The 17,224-nt window shown below is 41.5% G+C and overlaps 2 protein-coding genes across 2 annotated transcripts; one reads left to right on the plus strand and one right to left on the minus strand.

Annotated features, from left to right (window-relative positions):
• Positions 1–7: 7 nt before the first annotated feature.
• On the minus strand, positions 8–3,592 carry rpl36 (ribosomal protein L36). The gene is made up of 4 exons (XM_017693319.2): positions 3,521–3,592; positions 1,740–1,834; positions 1,411–1,545; positions 8–204 (listed from the first exon to the last, which is right to left on the minus strand). Exons 2-4 carry the CDS (start codon positions 1,830–1,832, stop codon positions 115–117), a joined length of 318 nt encoding a protein of 105 aa, XP_017548808.1. The 5' UTR covers positions 1,833–1,834; positions 3,521–3,592; the 3' UTR covers positions 8–114.
• Positions 3,593–7,894: 4,302 nt separating this feature from the next.
• Positions 7,895–16,431, plus strand: lmnb2 (lamin B2). The gene is made up of 12 exons (XM_017693320.2): positions 7,895–8,326; positions 9,489–9,625; positions 10,719–10,875; positions 10,955–11,080; positions 11,452–11,622; positions 11,866–11,991; positions 12,644–12,864; positions 14,854–15,076; positions 15,391–15,498; positions 15,610–15,729; positions 15,993–16,091; positions 16,290–16,431. Exons 1-12 carry the CDS (start codon positions 8,126–8,128, stop codon positions 16,329–16,331), a joined length of 1,731 nt encoding a protein of 576 aa, XP_017548809.1. The 5' UTR covers positions 7,895–8,125; the 3' UTR covers positions 16,332–16,431.
• The last annotated feature ends 793 nt before the right edge of the window (positions 16,432–17,224 follow it).

The raw sequence follows: 17,224 nt of genomic DNA on the forward strand, positions 1-17,224 counted from the left end.
TTGGGAAACGAGACAAAACCTGTTTACTACGGGCACAACAAGCGACAGAAAAGATGTACAACGAATATATATGTAAGTTTTCCAAATACAAATTTATTTGTCCAATAACACAGGTTACTCCTTCTTGGCAGCAGCTTTTCTCATTGCAGCCAGGATGGTGCTGAGCTCTTCCCTCTTTCTCTTGGCACGAATGTGAGTTCCCACCTGTGAGAAGAGAAGAGAGATGAATACGGAGCTTTCTGTTCCCCACTAAGATAACACCGCAGCTTCATAAATCCTCATATGAACATCGTGCCTTCAAAGCCAGAGGTTGAAGTTTATGGTGGGCTGGGAACAAAAGGTTTTAAATCAAGTTGTGTTTAAGGGGGTCTAAGGGTGCCGTTCTAGTGGGGCCAACTTTGGGCAGCCCCTGCTATACACTACTACTGCAATAAGTTTTTAGGTTCACATCACCCGTGCGTAGTCCTGCAGCCTAAACCCAGCAACATAAATCAAATGTTCTGTGCAACTGAACATGCGACACTTGGACTGGATGGACAACCACCACCAAGGTTAGAGCACAAGAAGTTAAAGCAAGAATAAACGCGATTTGGGGGACAAAACGGTAAAGATTTATGATACTGATCACAAAATTGTGATAATATACTAGTCACATTAAAAAAAAACCCTGAATGCAAATAACATTTCCTATAACCTGCACTAAACTATGCTCACTGTAATGAAACATGCGGTTAGTCAATGTTCTTGACTAAGCACTGACGATATCCCATCATATGCACAGAAATGCATACATGTCTGCCTCTTGCTGCACTTCACCTTTATCTAGGCACCATATGGATGAGATGTGATCAGGTCAAACAGTGATGGTACAGACGCTACCCATTATAAAGGGATGTAATGCGTATTTTCAGGTTTAATCCAATTTTAGATTCTGAAGTGAAGATTTGATGGTATATATCCCAAAAACTCCTAGTCCTCTGAACTTGACCGGTAGGATGCACCCACATGTTTGTTTCTCATCTACACCAGTTCTTACCAACAACAAAAGACCATCATAAGGGACCAGGCGGTGCATCAGTGCTAGTTTTAAATTCTGACATTTGAGATATTGATACTATTGGAAAATCAGAAACTATCATTACATCCTTATCCCTCATACACTGGCCCTCAAGCCATAAGACCACACTTGATCCCAATCCATAGAAACAGGTAAACACACCAGTCTCAGTTTGGACTTGCTTGCAAATCAGTCAGAGTACAATCTTTACTCTGTTCTAAACGCTTGTGTTGATGGACCGTCGGGGGCTGTTATGGTTTTTATTCCAACACTGGTGATGCGCAACAGACACATGGCACACGTCACCCCTCAAATGAGTCTACACGTTTGTGTCTACTGACAAAATGACTTACCCTTTTCTTAATGAACTTGAGGGCACGCTTGTCTTTGGAGACCTTCAGCAACTCCATAGCACGGCGCTCGTAGGGGGCGAAGCCACACACCTCGCGGATCATATCACGCACAAATTTATTGTGCTTGGTCAAACGCTGGAGACAGAAACGGCACCATTAGAAGATCTGACGAGGGTCATAACTGACCGCTGATGCTGTGTTACACTGATCAACGTCCTGCTGCAGACAGCCTTGAATGACTAGACGTAGACATTCAGTGTGCCCAAGTGTCACATGCAAGCCATCATAATCTACATTTAAAAATAAATTTTTGCTCAATATGTACTTACCCCTCTCCTGCGGCTGTGGCGGGGCTTGGATACGTTCTTGGTCACCGGGTGGCCTTTACGAAGGCCCACCGCCATAGGATACCTAACCGCCATCTCTATTGGGAACAAAGATTCAGATCAGATGGTGCAGACCTGTCGGCAGTTCTTGACCAAGTTTGTACGCAGCTGCAACGATCAACAGCTGAATCTGAAGTTGATGAAATTTCTCCCAATACGTCCCAAATTTCAGTTTCTGAAAAATGACCTCACACAGGCTTCCATGGGGCACAGAACACCATACAGGTGCACCTTCAACACAGGTATGAGTAATATACTCCAAGTATAAAGCTATTTGAATGAACACACCACCTGACATCAGACGTCATTTTATGATGGTTTTGGGACATAATTCTGGCCTAAAACATCGCGTTCAAACTTTTTAAAATCCATTCATTCCAGAAAGGTATATGCAGCCGTTGTTCTACAGAAATCTGAGCTGGCAAGTTTCTTTGCAAATGAGCCTCTTCACATTAAACAACTCTGAACGTCTACGCTTTAAACTCGACCACTGAACTACACAGGAATTTCGAAAAATTGGTGCGATTCCCCTTTAACTGCAGGGATCCTATGAACAACTCTGCTGTCTGTTTCTATGGCCCATGAAAGCCTTTGGGAGACATGTGCTAGTTATACACAACACTTTTAAAGCACACATTGGTTCTTCATGGGTTCTTTAGTAACGACCATGGTTCTACACAGCACCAAAAAGGGTTCTGCTATTGTTCCAATGTAGCAAGAATAATAAAAGAACCCTTTTTGGGCTCTACAGAACCACAAACACCACAATCTCCTTCAATCTGAATAACCACTTAGGCATGAAACGGTTCCACACAGAACTCTGTTCTAAACAGAACCACTGTCTCTACTACAAGTTGGAAACCATCGTTATTAAGTGCATATAAACAAGTCCATCAGCTTCTATGCCCCATGAAAGGCTATGGGAAACGTGCTGGGTATACACAAACCACTTTAAAAGCACACACTGGTTCTTCGTGGGTTCTTCAGTAACGACCATGGTTTCTACATAGCACCAAAAAGGGTTCTGCTATTGTTACAATGCAGTAAGAATAGCAACCTTTTTTTGTGCTATATAGAACCATAAACACCACAATCTCCCTCAATCTGAATAACCATTTAGGCATGAAACGGTTCCACACAGAACTCGGTTCTAAACAGAACCACTGTCTCTACTACAAGTTGGAAACCATCGTTATTAAGTGCATATAAGCAACTCAGTCAGTTTCCATGCCCCATGAAGGGCTATGGGAGACCGAGGCGCACACAGATCAACTTTAAAGCAGATATTCCACAAATAAAACACGAACATGTCCGTAAAGAGCCCCGAGAACTGGAACGTGTTCTACAGGGAACCGTTCGGCCGTTCCTTCTGGCAAGCTCTGCTACTGCTAACACAAACTCCGGTTTTTAGGGCGTCTTTGAGACGGGGGTTAGATACTCTGTGCTGTAAACGTTCACACACATTTCTGAACCTGGAATTATTCGCTTTTATATAAATTCGTTTAAACCGCCGAGGCTCTGCGGAGCCGCTGGTCACTCCGCGATCAACAACGCAACCAAACAGGATTAAACGTCTAAGCCGCGCACATCTAAAGGTAATTGCGGTCCGAAGACCCTCTAAATTAATTCTACTTTTCGGCGAAAATGCATCTGTGAGGTTTATGTTACGGATGGCGCTGATATATGTGAGATTATAAACACTGCGAGTCTCAGAGCGATCATACCTGCTTTCTCTAATGGCGTCCAAACGGAAAAGGAGCGACGCCGGGCGGAAGCGGAGGAAAAAAACTGCAAAAAACTAGCATAAAAGTCTCGGAGCGCCACCAGCGGGTCACTTTACCACAAATATCTTTACATTATTTACACTTTTACCACAAGGATTTCCTTCTCCCCACAGCTAAAATGTGATTAGTTGAATGATCAAGTCAGCTTTTCCCTTTATTTTTATATTTTTTAATCGTTTTTCATACCGTGAGAGTAATTCCATTACAAGAGCACCATTTGATGCCGTGAACCAGTGACAAAAATCTGCTAACAAGTTTTTAAATATACACTCATTTAAAAATTCATCATTAACCTAGCACGTGCTTTTCTGCAGGTGTTATGCATTTCCTCGTGCTTTTAAAAGGAAAACGAATTTCCACACTTTTTAGAACTTAAAAGTGTTTGATGTCGTATGTAAACATTTGTAAGGTTACCATGGAGTCAACACACCATTTGCTCATCAGTCCATATACGGAAAATAAAAATGCACAAAACATCTATCTGCGTATTCAGTCTGCAGCAGTTTTGCTCCGCCCACTCAGTCTGAAGTTATAAGGAGTGTTTCTGCCTGCGCTGCTTTTTCAATGAAGCACAATGCAAGGCAGCCAGTCAGAACAGAGCTCATTTACATATATCAGTCTTAAAGACACAGTAACAAAAACAGCCCATTTGTAAAGGATAAAGAGAGGTTGGAAATTGGTCATTAAAAGTGAATTATATGTGTAATTATTACTGTGCAATGTCTAAAATTTCTGTGCAATATCCAGTCATTACCTGCTCAGAAATGTGCAATATCCATACAACTGCATGTGTAAACTGTAAATTTGTAGTTTCTTAATTCTATTTTTACTTTTTATATTGTTCTGCTAACAGATGCCTTGTTTGTTTATTTATTTATTTCTATAGCATATCTTATATTCTGTATTCTAAAAAATTCACTAACGGTTACTAAGGTGGGCAAATCTGTCAATACATATTGATTAAATTTATTGATATAAAAAAGCTAGCATGACATTTGCCACCTATCTGGACGTATGACTGTTTCTATGATAAACTAAATAAATAATATATCATACAAACTTAATAAAGCTGGTTCTTTAAGGGTTCCTATGAGAAAACGTTTGACGTATCGAACCCTAGACACTCGCAAAACCCTCTGGATGATTAAAGGGTTCTTTGCATTGTGAAATGGTTCTTCAGGTTGATGGAGAACATGATGTAGATGGTTCTATACAGCACCTTTTTGAAAAGGGCTCTGTATAGCACCATAAAGGGTTTTCCCATTGTTATAAGCTTGACATAATAACAATAGAAGAACCCCTTTGGTGCTATATAGAACTCCTTTCAAAAAGGTGCTGTATAGAACCATCTACAGCATGTTCTCCATCAATCCGAGAAAGCTTTTAATCATGCAATGGTTCTGTGAGTGTCCATGGTTTTAAACAGAACCGTTTTCTTTCAAAAGGAACCCTTAAGGGTCCTTTTGAAAGGACTGCTGAGGAGGGGAAAGTTCAGCTCCTCACTGCTTAAATACATTTAGGGCATCATACGGCCTCAAAGAGGGGGGCAGTTATTTATTATCGCCACCAAGAATCCTTCGGTGATATGAAGCTGAACTTGGCTTTCTAATCCACCTTAAATGGTGAGGCAACCTCGGGTACCAGAACATAACTGCTGCACCATTTAAGGTGGAATGGGAAATTTTGCCGGGTAGCGACTGAGACATCAGCGGATTACTGGCGATTTTTTGCGTGTTATGAAGGAAATGACCATAAAACACTATTACAGTGGTTCTTACAACACATCAGCTTTTTAACAGGGAAATACTACATTTATGTGTCTCTTTGGTGGCTTGTTCAGCCATCATGCCGATGATTCACTTAGCATTCTGGGAATTTTCTCATAACACTTTTGTAGTGCACCTCTGAAAAATCTCTGTTTGAAGGGCCAAATAGCCCCAACACTTCACCCTACCCCTCCATCTCAACAACAATCGGGACACCCCTACCCCTAGACGTGAACTCGCAAAACGGTGTTAGGGGCAAGGGGTGAAATGGGATTGGGCACAATTCACACTCTCTGTCAAAGATGAGTTGAAGGTTTATTTTAAGCCTAGTGTATACACAGAGGCGCAGCCACCGTGTGGTCAGAGCTGACCAGATCCACCCTAGTGTGACATTAGGCCACCCATCTGGCTGTAGGGGTTCCCATCTGGGCCAACGTCTATGTGAATTAGAGTGAATGTTTACACTGTCCTGTGAAAACCTGCCATCGGTGGACGAAGTACACAAACCATGTCCTTGAGTTAAAGTAGAGACACCCAAGGTAAAATATTCCTCCAGTAAAAGTAGAAGTTCCTCCCTTTAGACCTCCAACTTGAGTAAAAGTACTAAAGCATTTACCTTCAAATGTACTTAAGTATAAAGTAAAAGTACTAAAAGAGTAATTCTGGCTCTGATCTGGTCCTGTTATCATTTTTATAACCAGACTGGCTTCATGAACTCATTTCAGGTGAAAGTCCTCCAGCGTCTCTCTTGGTAAACCAGTCTTTTAATAGAACGTCATTAATTAGTGACGCTGACGTCTATTAAAATGATCAGAAGCACAAAACACTGAAGGTAAACAGTTTCCATCAGGGAGAACCGAGTGGCTCTGAAATCACTTTTTACACACAAGCAAAGTTTCAGTTTCAGATTTATTTACAACTTAGTTCCAAGTTTAAGTTGAATAAAAACTGTCTTTAAACTCAGGATCACAGATGAGCTCCTTTACTATGTTGATCTGTAGGCGTCTGTTCATAAACATAAACCAGCCCAAACTCATTTACTATAAAATGAAATGGTGTTTGTAGAAATTCAGAAAAAAGCCGCGTCAGTCTCGACTGCATATGTGGACATATTTCTATATTGAGCTCTATTTACACAAAGTTAGGTTAGTTCATCATTTATGTTGAACAGACTCTCCCAAAGTTTTACGCTGCTGCGCTGACGTTGAACCGCGTGCTGCACTGGGTCGGTATGACCAACAGGTCAAAACCAGCTCTAAACAAAGTGACCGCTGGGCCCTGATTGGTGCTCTGGCTTTGCGCTTCTTTCGTTTTGACATGTTACGTTTTTATACACACAGAAACCAAAAGGAACGACAGATTTCTCAAAATGTAGGAGGAAAAAGTCAGATATTAGACTCTGAAATGTAGTGGAGTGAAAGGAGAAAGTCCAGAATGGAGAAACTTCAGTACAGATACACCAAAAAATACTAAAGTACAGAAACTAATTACATTTACTCAGTTACTGTCCACCACTGCTAACCTAAGACTTCTACATTAGGGAAATTTTTATATCAACATAACAGTATTTTGTTTTATTATACACTGTGCTGTGGATTACATGATCTCAGCCAATGAAAAAATTATGTAAAAATAAACAATATTTTTCAATGAACTTCAAAAAACAGGAATAAAATCACTTTCAGCTGTTTTAAAATCTGATTAAACACATTTAAAAACAGTTATTCTAGTAATGTAGACCTAAAGTAAGTGCTGAATAACTTCATTAACTGCTATTTCAGTTTTTTCCACCCCACCAAAAATACTGGGTCTAACCTGTCCACCCCACTGTAAGCGTTCTGGCTGTGTCCCTGTGTATACGTACTAGTAAAATATGATTAAGCGTTAAGTTATATAACAACATACAAACTACAAGACTGAGTCACATTTTAAGGCCCCGTTTTATGAAAACAAAAAATCCTCACTTTTTTTTAATCTAAGAGTGTGATGTAGTTTATAAACATTGTTAAAGTTTCACAATGTACCATACAGCCATGAATCCAAAAAGTCCATATATGGAAACTGCAAAAAAATAAAAAAGTCAATTTTGCATATATTGTTTTTGTGATGTCACAAAAAAACAACAAACCACAGCAGCTTATTTGGCCTACATCAGTTTAGCTGTTCCCATTCACACTGAGGGTAGAAGCATATAAAACCACTCAAATGTTATAGCTGGGCTTCAAAGGTAAAAAAGGAAACGTAAGAAAAGTGTAACACAGGGTGACCAATCAGAACAGAAAACATTTACATATATCGCATCGTAAAAGATTAAAGGTGCCATAAACAGCCTGTACAGAGATAAAAACAACCTGTTTGGTTTTAAGGGATGAAGAGAGGTTGGAAAATGCACACCAGAATAAAAACAGACACGATTTGAAACAAAAGGAGAGGATTTTGAGCAACGATTGAGCGTTAGATGAACTACAAACTCTGTAAGGACTACATTTCCCAGCGCTCACAGGCCGCTGGTTTTGGCGCGTTTTTACGTTGGCGCCGGCCATTTTGTTTTCACACTCCTCTTTTCAAAGCTTTTGCGCCGCCGCTGGACTTTCATTCAAAAAACTTTCAGCGGGTCTTTCAGGGTTTGTGGATAAAACTCATTCACTTTTAACCCAGCGGGCTTTTCACGCGTTCGCCTCAAATTAGGACTGCAAGTCTGGGAAAAGTCGAGTAGGTGAGGAGAAGAAGTGGTGTTGGATCGAAGTTTTTGCCCCGCCGTTTCGTGAAGACCTTGATTATGGCCACCGCCACACCGAGCCGAGCCGCGGCCGCCACGCCGCTCTCCCCGACCCGCATCTCCCGCTTGCAGGAGAAAGAGGAGCTGCGGCACCTGAACGACAGGCTAGCCGTGTACATTGACCGCGTGCGGGCACTGGAGCTGGAGAACGACAGGCTCATGGTCAAAGTCTCGGAGAAGGAGGAAGTCACGACCAGAGAGGTAGATTCGCGTTAATTAACGAATGCCAGGATTTTAGATGCTAAAGCTAACGCGAAGCTAACGCTCCTATGTGACTTCAATGGTGACTAGTTAGCAACTTAGCTAGCTTAGTAGATAATCACTAAGACGTGCGTGCGGGAATTATATTGGCACTAGTTAGTCATATTTATTTAACAGCATGTTATCGTAGCCAGCCGTTACGTTTGTACGAAGCTGAAGTGAGCTTTTTACTCGCCAGCTCTTGTTCTAATTTTCCCGTTCCACCTTAAATGCCGAGGCGCCAGAATGCAAGTGCTGCACGGTTTAAAGTGGAACGGGACATTTTGTTGTTGTGTTTTTTTTACTTCTGCCATCATAACTGCGACGTTGGGGTCAGTTCTTGTGCTCATATGTAGCTTTTTTTATTAACTTATTCTCTCAATCACTAAAAACTGCCTGATATATGTTAATAACAACTTTAAACGTGAAGCGATCTCACGCGATAACTTGTGAGTGGTTGGAAGATTTAATGCAGTTCTGGCCTCAGCGCGAAAGCGGTAATTCATTTAATATAGCTTGAGTTGCAATAGTTGATGATAATATTAACTATGTTAAAAGTTGGCTTTGCTTTTATTAACGTTAACTAACTAACTAACTTAACTGCTTGTTTACTTAAACCCTGCCAAAACTGCTGCTGCTCCTCCGTGTAGCTGCTCTCTTCGCTCCCCATAAACAAATGGGAGTGGCCGGCGCTCTTTTCAAATTTGGACCTGATTTCTTTCCTTTTCCTTTGCCGTGGTTTAATAACCCAGTACCGAGACCCTGATCCCTCATCGTGCATCCTAAAATGTTCTAAAGAGTAGGCTGAATTGGGACATGCACTTAAGTCAAATAGGACTTTTTATTCACAAGATGATGACAAACAGACTCCACATCTGTAGATGATTTAGATCGTGTTGTTAAACAGAGCTTATGGGCAGAGGCTGCACCAGCATGCTTAAAGTCCTGTGGGTGATAGAAGGGCTTGAGCTGGGTGTGTCCGCCTCTGGTCGTTTTTATATGTAAACAAGCAGGTAATTTACATGCAGCTGCATGCCATGTGTGTTAAACAGGACAACATGGCCAAGGGGCCACAGCACATAGCCAGGCCTTTGACTGGTGGTCTGCTTTTCCCCCTCAAAAGGTAACAGGAATTAAGTCTCTGTATGAGGCAGAGCTGGCCGATGCCAGGCGCGTTCTCGACGAGACCGCACGAGAGAGGGCGAAGTTGCAGATCGATCTGGGCAAGGTCAACGCTGAACTTGAGGAGGTCACTAAGAAGTAAGTTATACTTGCACGTTATGCTGAGAGCTCATCTGAAATTTCGCTGCAGTTGCACGGTTTAGTCCTTAATCTGTGCCTGGGAAACTTGCCCGTACTGATGCAAGTACCCAGGAGCTCAGTGAATGTGAGTTCTCGCCTTGCTTTGTAGGCTATTGTAGAAAATGTCACAACGGAATACGTTTTTATTTATTTCCATTTCTCACTGCATGACCAAATCTTTATGTTGTGTAAACGTCCACACCCTTGTTTTTAGTGTGTAATGGCTTTTGCAGACTTGAGTATTCACAAGAGAAAGACAAGCCTAAGAATGAGATGGAGTTCATAGCTATGGATTTACTTTAAGATGACCAGGTGCAGTTCTTGAGTTCTGAGTTTTTCTTCTACGCCGTACTGACTTAGTTTACCCTATAAGCTTTTACGCACCGTATGGTGGTCTGTGTTTACCTTAAGCTCATCTAAGACCAGTTCCATCTGTTGGGATAATACAGGCGACCAGTGCATGTGGGATGTTCTCTCTGTGCAGGCACCCTTTACATCGCACCAGTAATTTTTTAGAAATCAGTTCTTCTCACTTGCGTGCCTTTTCTTGGTGCAGTTGTTTTCTGTGGTTTACTCTCGTTGCTAGTTAACACATGTTAACAGGAAGTCTGGGGCTATATGCTCATGAGCATTGAGTGATGGTGTGACCACAAAGGAAATACCACAGATGTACAGTCATGTCATAGTTTTTTTTTCCCTGCTTGTCTAATCTAGTTTTGATTTTGCACATTAGACAGTCTTATTTTATTTATTAGGTATTTCTTCCTGGGATGTTTTGTGCACAACTGTGGTGTAGTAAATACACTGAATCATGTCATGAAAAGCTGTTTATCTCTAAAAATGAAGCATTGAATTTCTTGAGAGTGGTGCTCTAATTTGCCCCTTTTCATTAAAGTTGTGCGTAATCAGATCTGATGATATAAGGAAAGTATGCAAATGGGTTTTGCTGTGCATCAGTTTCATATTTGGTGAATTTGTTTGGTCAAAATCAAGTCTGATCACTTGATTGCCACTGCTGTTACGTAACTGCTGCACACATTGTGTTTTCCAGCTTTAAAAAGAGGGATGGAGACCTGGCTTTGGCTCAGGCCCGTATCAGGGACCTGGAGTCTCAGTATAACCAGAGCGAGGCAGCCCTCAGCACGGCTGTTAGCGAGAATGCAGCACTCTCTGCGGAACTGGCTGACCTGAAAAATCAGCTGTCTAAGGTTAACCTTCTCCTTATGTTCAATTAAAAGATAGTAAATGTGTTAAATGGGCATGCACTGAGTTTTTGGTCTGTTTCAGGCTGAGGATGCTCACGCAGTGGCTAAGAAGCAGCTGGAGGCTGAAACTCTGATGCGAGTGGATCTGGAGAACCGCTGCCAGAGCCTGACTGAGGAACTGCAGTTCAGGAAGAGCATGTTTGAGGAGGTGGGTGTTCAGCCTCCCCCTGATTATGTGCACTGTGTGACATTCATTTATCTCAGCAGGTGGATAAAGAAGAAGCATACATAATGATTACTTGCTGGGTTTTGGGAATCTCATTCTAAGGTGGTGTAAAAAATGTGTGTGTGTGTGTGTGTGTGTGTGTGTGTGTGTGTATGTATGTATATATATATATATATATATATATATATATATATATATATATATATATATATATATATATTTTTTTTTTTAAATATTGTCTTTTTTTTTTTTCAATGAATTATGAATAGTTGGCTCTGTGAGTGGCATAAAAATTGATATCAAGACCAAATTCTTGTCTGATGGTTTGAGCATTTCTCGTCTGGTTGTTGAAGGAGGTGCGTGAGTCCAGGAGACGCCATGAGAAGCGAATGGTGGAGGTGGACTCTGGGGCCAAGCAGGAATATGAGTTCAAATTGACCCAGGCCCTGCAGGATCTCCGCAAGCAGCACGAAGATCAAGTCAGCCTCTACAAAGAGGAGTTGGAGCAAACATTCCAGGCTAAGGTAATGCATTATCCAGTGCACCATGTACACTATTGAAACAGGATAAATGTTAAATGCAAATAATGAGTGTGCTTTAAAAAAAAGCTTGTCTTGCTTAGGTGGCAAGTCTAAGACTAATACTCCTGTTATTCTTTCACTAAACTGATTCAGTGCTGCTCTGGTGCGAACTGCAGAAACAACCAACTGCTACAGCGCATTTGATGTGTGTGGTCAAACCGGTCCTCTTTTTCTAATTGTCTGTAGCTGGATAATGCCAAGGTGTCATCTGACCTCAATGACAAGGCAGTGAGTACAGCACGAGAGGAGCTGCAGGAGGCTCGCGTGAGGATCGAGAGTCTGAGCTATCAGCTCTCTGCTCTCCAGAAACAGGTAGGAATACCATAAACAGTGGATATCATTAAAACCTACTGTCTGTACAATACAGATCTGTATAAATACTATATACCATGGGTAAAATAATATACATAATACATGTTTGAATATTCTATCGAATATTAACTCACTTTCTGATCATCTTCTGTGTTGCTTTGGCTGTATAATCAGTTGTAATTGTGGCAAACTCAGATTTCATTATGCTTTGATTCATTTTTGCTAGAGAATAGTCATTGAATAAAACCATGAGACCACAAATTGGCATCGATCATGACTTGCTACTAATTCTGAAGCTTTGTGCCAAGAGTACTTGAGTGAAGTGCAGATTTTTAGAAATTCTGAATAGTGGTTTTCAAACTGGGCCCTCCCAGTCCACATTTTTGCTCCATCCTTATGCATTGTGAGTTAGGTGGGTACAAAAATGTGAGTCATCTGGGGGGGCTTGTGGACTGGTTTGAGAACCAGTGGCTGCAGACTCTCCTTCTCATGCCAACAAACTTCACATGTGACCAAGCCACTCTTGCGTCTTTTAAAGTATGAAACCTTAAAATGAAAGATGCTCTTCGTATGGAACTCATTTTCTAAGCGTTTATAGCGAATCACTGTAGCATGACATGAAGTGTGAAGTTTTGTATGTTCTAACCTTCAGGCGGCGGCAGCAGAGGAGCGCGTGCGGGAGCTGGAAGACATACTGAACAGCGAGCGCGATAAGCATCGTAGGCTGATGGATGGCAAAGAGCGCGAGATGGCTGAGATGAGGGACCGCATGCAGCTGCAGCTTAATGAGTACCAGGAACTGCTGGATGTCAAACTGGCCCTGGACATGGAGATCAACGCTTACAGGAAGCTGCTGGAAGGAGAGGAGGACAGGTGAGTGTAGAGATAGTCAAAGCCGTCCAATCAGTGCAATACCACTTGGCTCAGGTGTGTTTTTTTTTTTTTTTTTTTTTTTGATGAAATAACATCTAACAGAAACAAAGTTCCCTTTTCTAGGATGTCCCTGAGGACCAAATTGAGAGAACCCTATCTAACAAAATCACCTTAGAGATTCAGCTAGTCTCGCAGGCCATCCGTCTGCCGTCATTATGGCTTAGAACGCAGCCAGCAACTCCCCTTTTTGATAGGAAAGGCCTGTTTGGCTGGTATTCAAAATAACAAATTATCCACAGGCTGTTTTAACATGGTGTGTAGGGGCAGGCACTGTTCAAAAACCAGGGTTACTTCATACAGGGCTTGGTTCCAAACTGGGGAGGTTTACCCTGTTACTATATTTTTAACTAAAGTCTATATGATGGTAGCATGGTTAGGCACCTTTGCTTTAAATTCAAATAGTGTTACTTAGACATTACCTGAGGCAGTGTTTTCTAAGTGCATTTTTACCTCTAGGCACTGCTAGTCCAGGTGTGCAGCCGGTGCTAGTGGCAGACTGAAGGCTTGCCTAAAGCTGCATGCCTTGAATTGCTTCAGGTGGGCTGACTTGGAAAGAATGCAAAGAATTCTGTTTGTTGTGTGAGTAAATGGGACCGTGTTATACGTCCTTCCAGGGTTTTAAGCCTATGAGCAAAATGTTCAGGTAGAATTAAACATGACTGTCTATCACTTTTGGAAACATATGTTCACAGCGTAAGATTTAAATGACCTTATTCCGAGCTCAGACTGTTTTGCTTCTCTCAGGTTCAGCTGTGTTTCTTCAGTTTCCTCTCTTGTGAACTAAATGATAGCAGCTTGTCAGTCAAAATGCTGTCTTTTATGCTTGAGCAGGCGTCTGAAAGACTGTAGGGACTAAGACTTTGTTTGGCTTCAGGGCTCCTGGACGTGATGATGCTCAAGAGGTGTAAAGTAGTTGGCAAGCTTTACAAATGGATGCAGTTTGGAAGAGCACAGTCAGAATCAAATAATAGAAAAGTGGCAATGTAATGTTTTTATTATTTATTTATTTTTATTTTCACGTTGCCTGTAGATGGCATTGTTCACCACTCTAGAACAGGGGTTTTCAACTATTTCTGACCCGGTGACTCCATCTCGGATGTGTTTGTGCCCGTGCATCCATGAGTGAGGCATTTGATTCTACCTTCATTAAATCATTAACAGTTTTTAGGGTAGTAAATGTGCGTTTATATTAAAGTTTTAATTCATGTTTTGGATTACTTATTTTCAGTAAAAAAAATAAAATAAAATAAAATTGCAAAGCACATACAGCAAGTAGACAGGCTGAGGGACAATCAATAAAGACCTGGTAGGTTTGTCACAGGTATCTGGAGCCATGCTGACTGCAGTGCATCCCACAGCTGCTGGAGGGTCCATGGGGCAGGATCCATAGAGTGAACGTGTTCGAGGTGGTCCCATGGATGCCCAGTTGGGTTCAAGTGTGGGGAATTAGGGGGCCAGGGTAGCACTTGGAAGTCTTGGTCATGCTCTTCCAACCAATGTCAGACATTTCTAGCCATGTGACATGTCGTATTGTCTTGCTGGAAGATTCCATGGGTGTACGTGATCTGCAGGGCTGGATTCATACCTAAATCGGTTGAGAGTGCCTTCCACATGGATGGGTGGGCCCAGAGAATGCCACAAAAACATTCCCCAGACCATAACGCTGCCACCACGAGCTTGTGTCTATATTGTACAGGTTGTTGTAGAAAAAGCTAAAAGCCATTTTTTTGACAAGTGGTTCCAAAACTTTGAATGTTGGTTTGTTCAGGTTTGGTACAATTTTCAATTCTGAATTTAAGATGCAATTCAGGTATGAGACGCTCAGAAGAGGTAGAGGAGATTTGTGATAGTTTGATTTTATTGATGGATCTCCCTCCTTTTATTACTGAACAGATATAGTTTTTTAAGACTACTGTTTTTCTCCTCAAGGCTGAAGCTTTCCCCCAGCCCCTCTTCTCGAGTGACTGTCACCCGAAGCACAGCCAGCAGTTCTTCTCGCACCACTCGTGCCAAGAGGAAGCGTGTGGAAGAGGAACTGGTCAGTGCGCCCAATGTTCACATCAGTCAGCAGGCTGAGGCTACAGGTGGCATCACTATTGAGGAGATTGACCTGGAGGGAAAATCTGTCACCCTTAAGAACAACTCTGATAAGGTGGGTTATGCCACAGGCACAGTGTATATAAAAACAAGGATAGATTCAAGATTGAAGTTCCAGCTTAAGAAAATACTGGAAATTCTGCAGTCATAGAAAAATGTGGTGCTTGGACATGAAATTTTAAAAACAGCATCTTGTTTGGTGACCATTTGAGACAAGCTAAGAACATTTATTATGACTATTTGGGGGGAAAATCGCCTCTTCTATTGGAACCAGAATTGAATCTTACATTAAAAATTAAGGGTAAAATTTCAGCATATCTAGGTTTTGTTTTAATGTTTTTTTCCATTTGATTTTTTTTTTTTTTTTAGGATCAATCTCTGGGAAGCTGGCGGCTAAAGAGGCAAATTGGAGAAGGAGAAGAAATTGCCTACAAGTTCAGCCCCAAATTTGTCCTGAAAGCAGGCCAGACTGTTACGGTCAGTGAGTTTATCTCTGTTTTCCTCCTGCTTCTTTCACTTTTGCCTTTTGCCCTGTTTACCCAAGTAAACAGTTGTGCTTGATTTTAAATTTTCTTCTGCTGTTCTCAGGTATGGGCTGCAGATGCAGGTGTGGCTCACAGCCCCCCCTCAGATTTGCTGTGGAAGAGCCAGAGCAGCTGGGGCACTGGAGACGAAACCCTCACCTTGTTGGTGAACTCGGATGGAGAGGTACGTATCCGCCAGCAGAAAGATGTTCATTTTGTCTCTGGGTACATTTCAGGGCTCTTAGATCCATCTTGTTCATTGTTTACAAGTTCCAGTTTAACACTTTCTGTAACTTTGGAGGAACACATAAGAAATGTATCTCACAGCTGTTACGTTTTTTTTTGTTTTTTTTTTTGCCAAGGTTAAGTTCAGTATGAATGTGTCCTTTTTGTGTTGCTTTGTCATGTATGAAATCGTCATGTATTGAAAATCGTATCTGACCGCAGGAGGTGGCAAAACGAACAGTCACGAAAAGTGTGGTAGAGATAGAGAATGGAGACGATGAGGAACAAGACTTCGGGGATGAAGATCTGTTCCACCAGCAGGCAAGTTGATGGGTTTTGTGTGTCATTTATAAATATGATTCACAATCCTAGTAAAGATGCTTCATTTCTTTATTTCTCTTTCTTGTGTAAAATGAAATTGTTGGTGGTGTTTATTAATACACTCGTTTTGTGCTCGAGTGATTTCTTGGTTGGGTTATTTGGTTTGTTTGTGCGTCATGTCTCGTCTTTCCTTTTCAGGGCGATCCAAAAACCCGATCCAGAGAATGCGCTGTGATGTGAGGGGAGCTTCCGTTGACACCTTCCCCCCATGACTATCGTCTCATAGAGCCACTACTTTTATATTCTCCAATCATGAATTCATAAAATTGCTCCCACCCTTCCCTGGCAGAACGTCACTGACCCAGCATTTATTTTATCGGACCTCATTTTTTAAAGTCAGTTTAATCATGAACTGTGTATCAACAGTTTTATCTTTTGGGGGGGTTTCCCTACTCTTAGCTGTCAGAACACTTGTCTTTCTTGGCATTTTTGACAACCGTCAAAAGGAATTTGGATGGCTTCCAATTGGATGCATCACCCCATTAGCACAGTAGATGTCTAAAATATGACATGAGGAAATGACTCAGTGCATTTTTTAAGAAATTGTGAAGTTGTGTAATCCAGTGACGGTAGAGGATCTGCATATAAATGCAGTCTGTTTTGTCACTGTGTGGTTGGTTAGGTAGGAATAAGAAACACGTTGGGACGCTCTGCTCCGAGGGATTTGCATCCCTGATTCCCTGATTTATTTTATAGTTTACTGTAGATGGAACTGACCGCTTTCGCTTAGCTTGAGTATTGTTTTCGCTTTACTAACTGGATAAACAGGGTGGGAAAAGACATGACCAGTGTTCCAGGAGATTGATCAGCAAAGCAGAGTTTATCCTCTGTTTTAATAATAATGATCACTGAATGATACAATGTGAGCTCTGTCGCTGAAACTGATGAGTGAATGTTTAATACTGTGGGCATTTTAGGAATCTTCCTAGTCTAAGAGACTGGACTTCTTTTTTTTTTTTCTTTCTTTTCTGAAATCTTGCAACTAAACCTCAAATTATGCATCTAGCTGCCTTTCTATTGAGCCTCCCTCTCGAATCATGTAAAATAAGCTGCCTTTGTCGAGTTCAGCTAGA

This window comes from Pygocentrus nattereri, chromosome 15 (assembly GCF_015220715.1).
Source record: "Pygocentrus nattereri isolate fPygNat1 chromosome 15, fPygNat1.pri, whole genome shotgun sequence".
Lineage (NCBI taxonomy): Eukaryota > Metazoa > Chordata > Actinopteri > Characiformes > Serrasalmidae > Pygocentrus > Pygocentrus nattereri.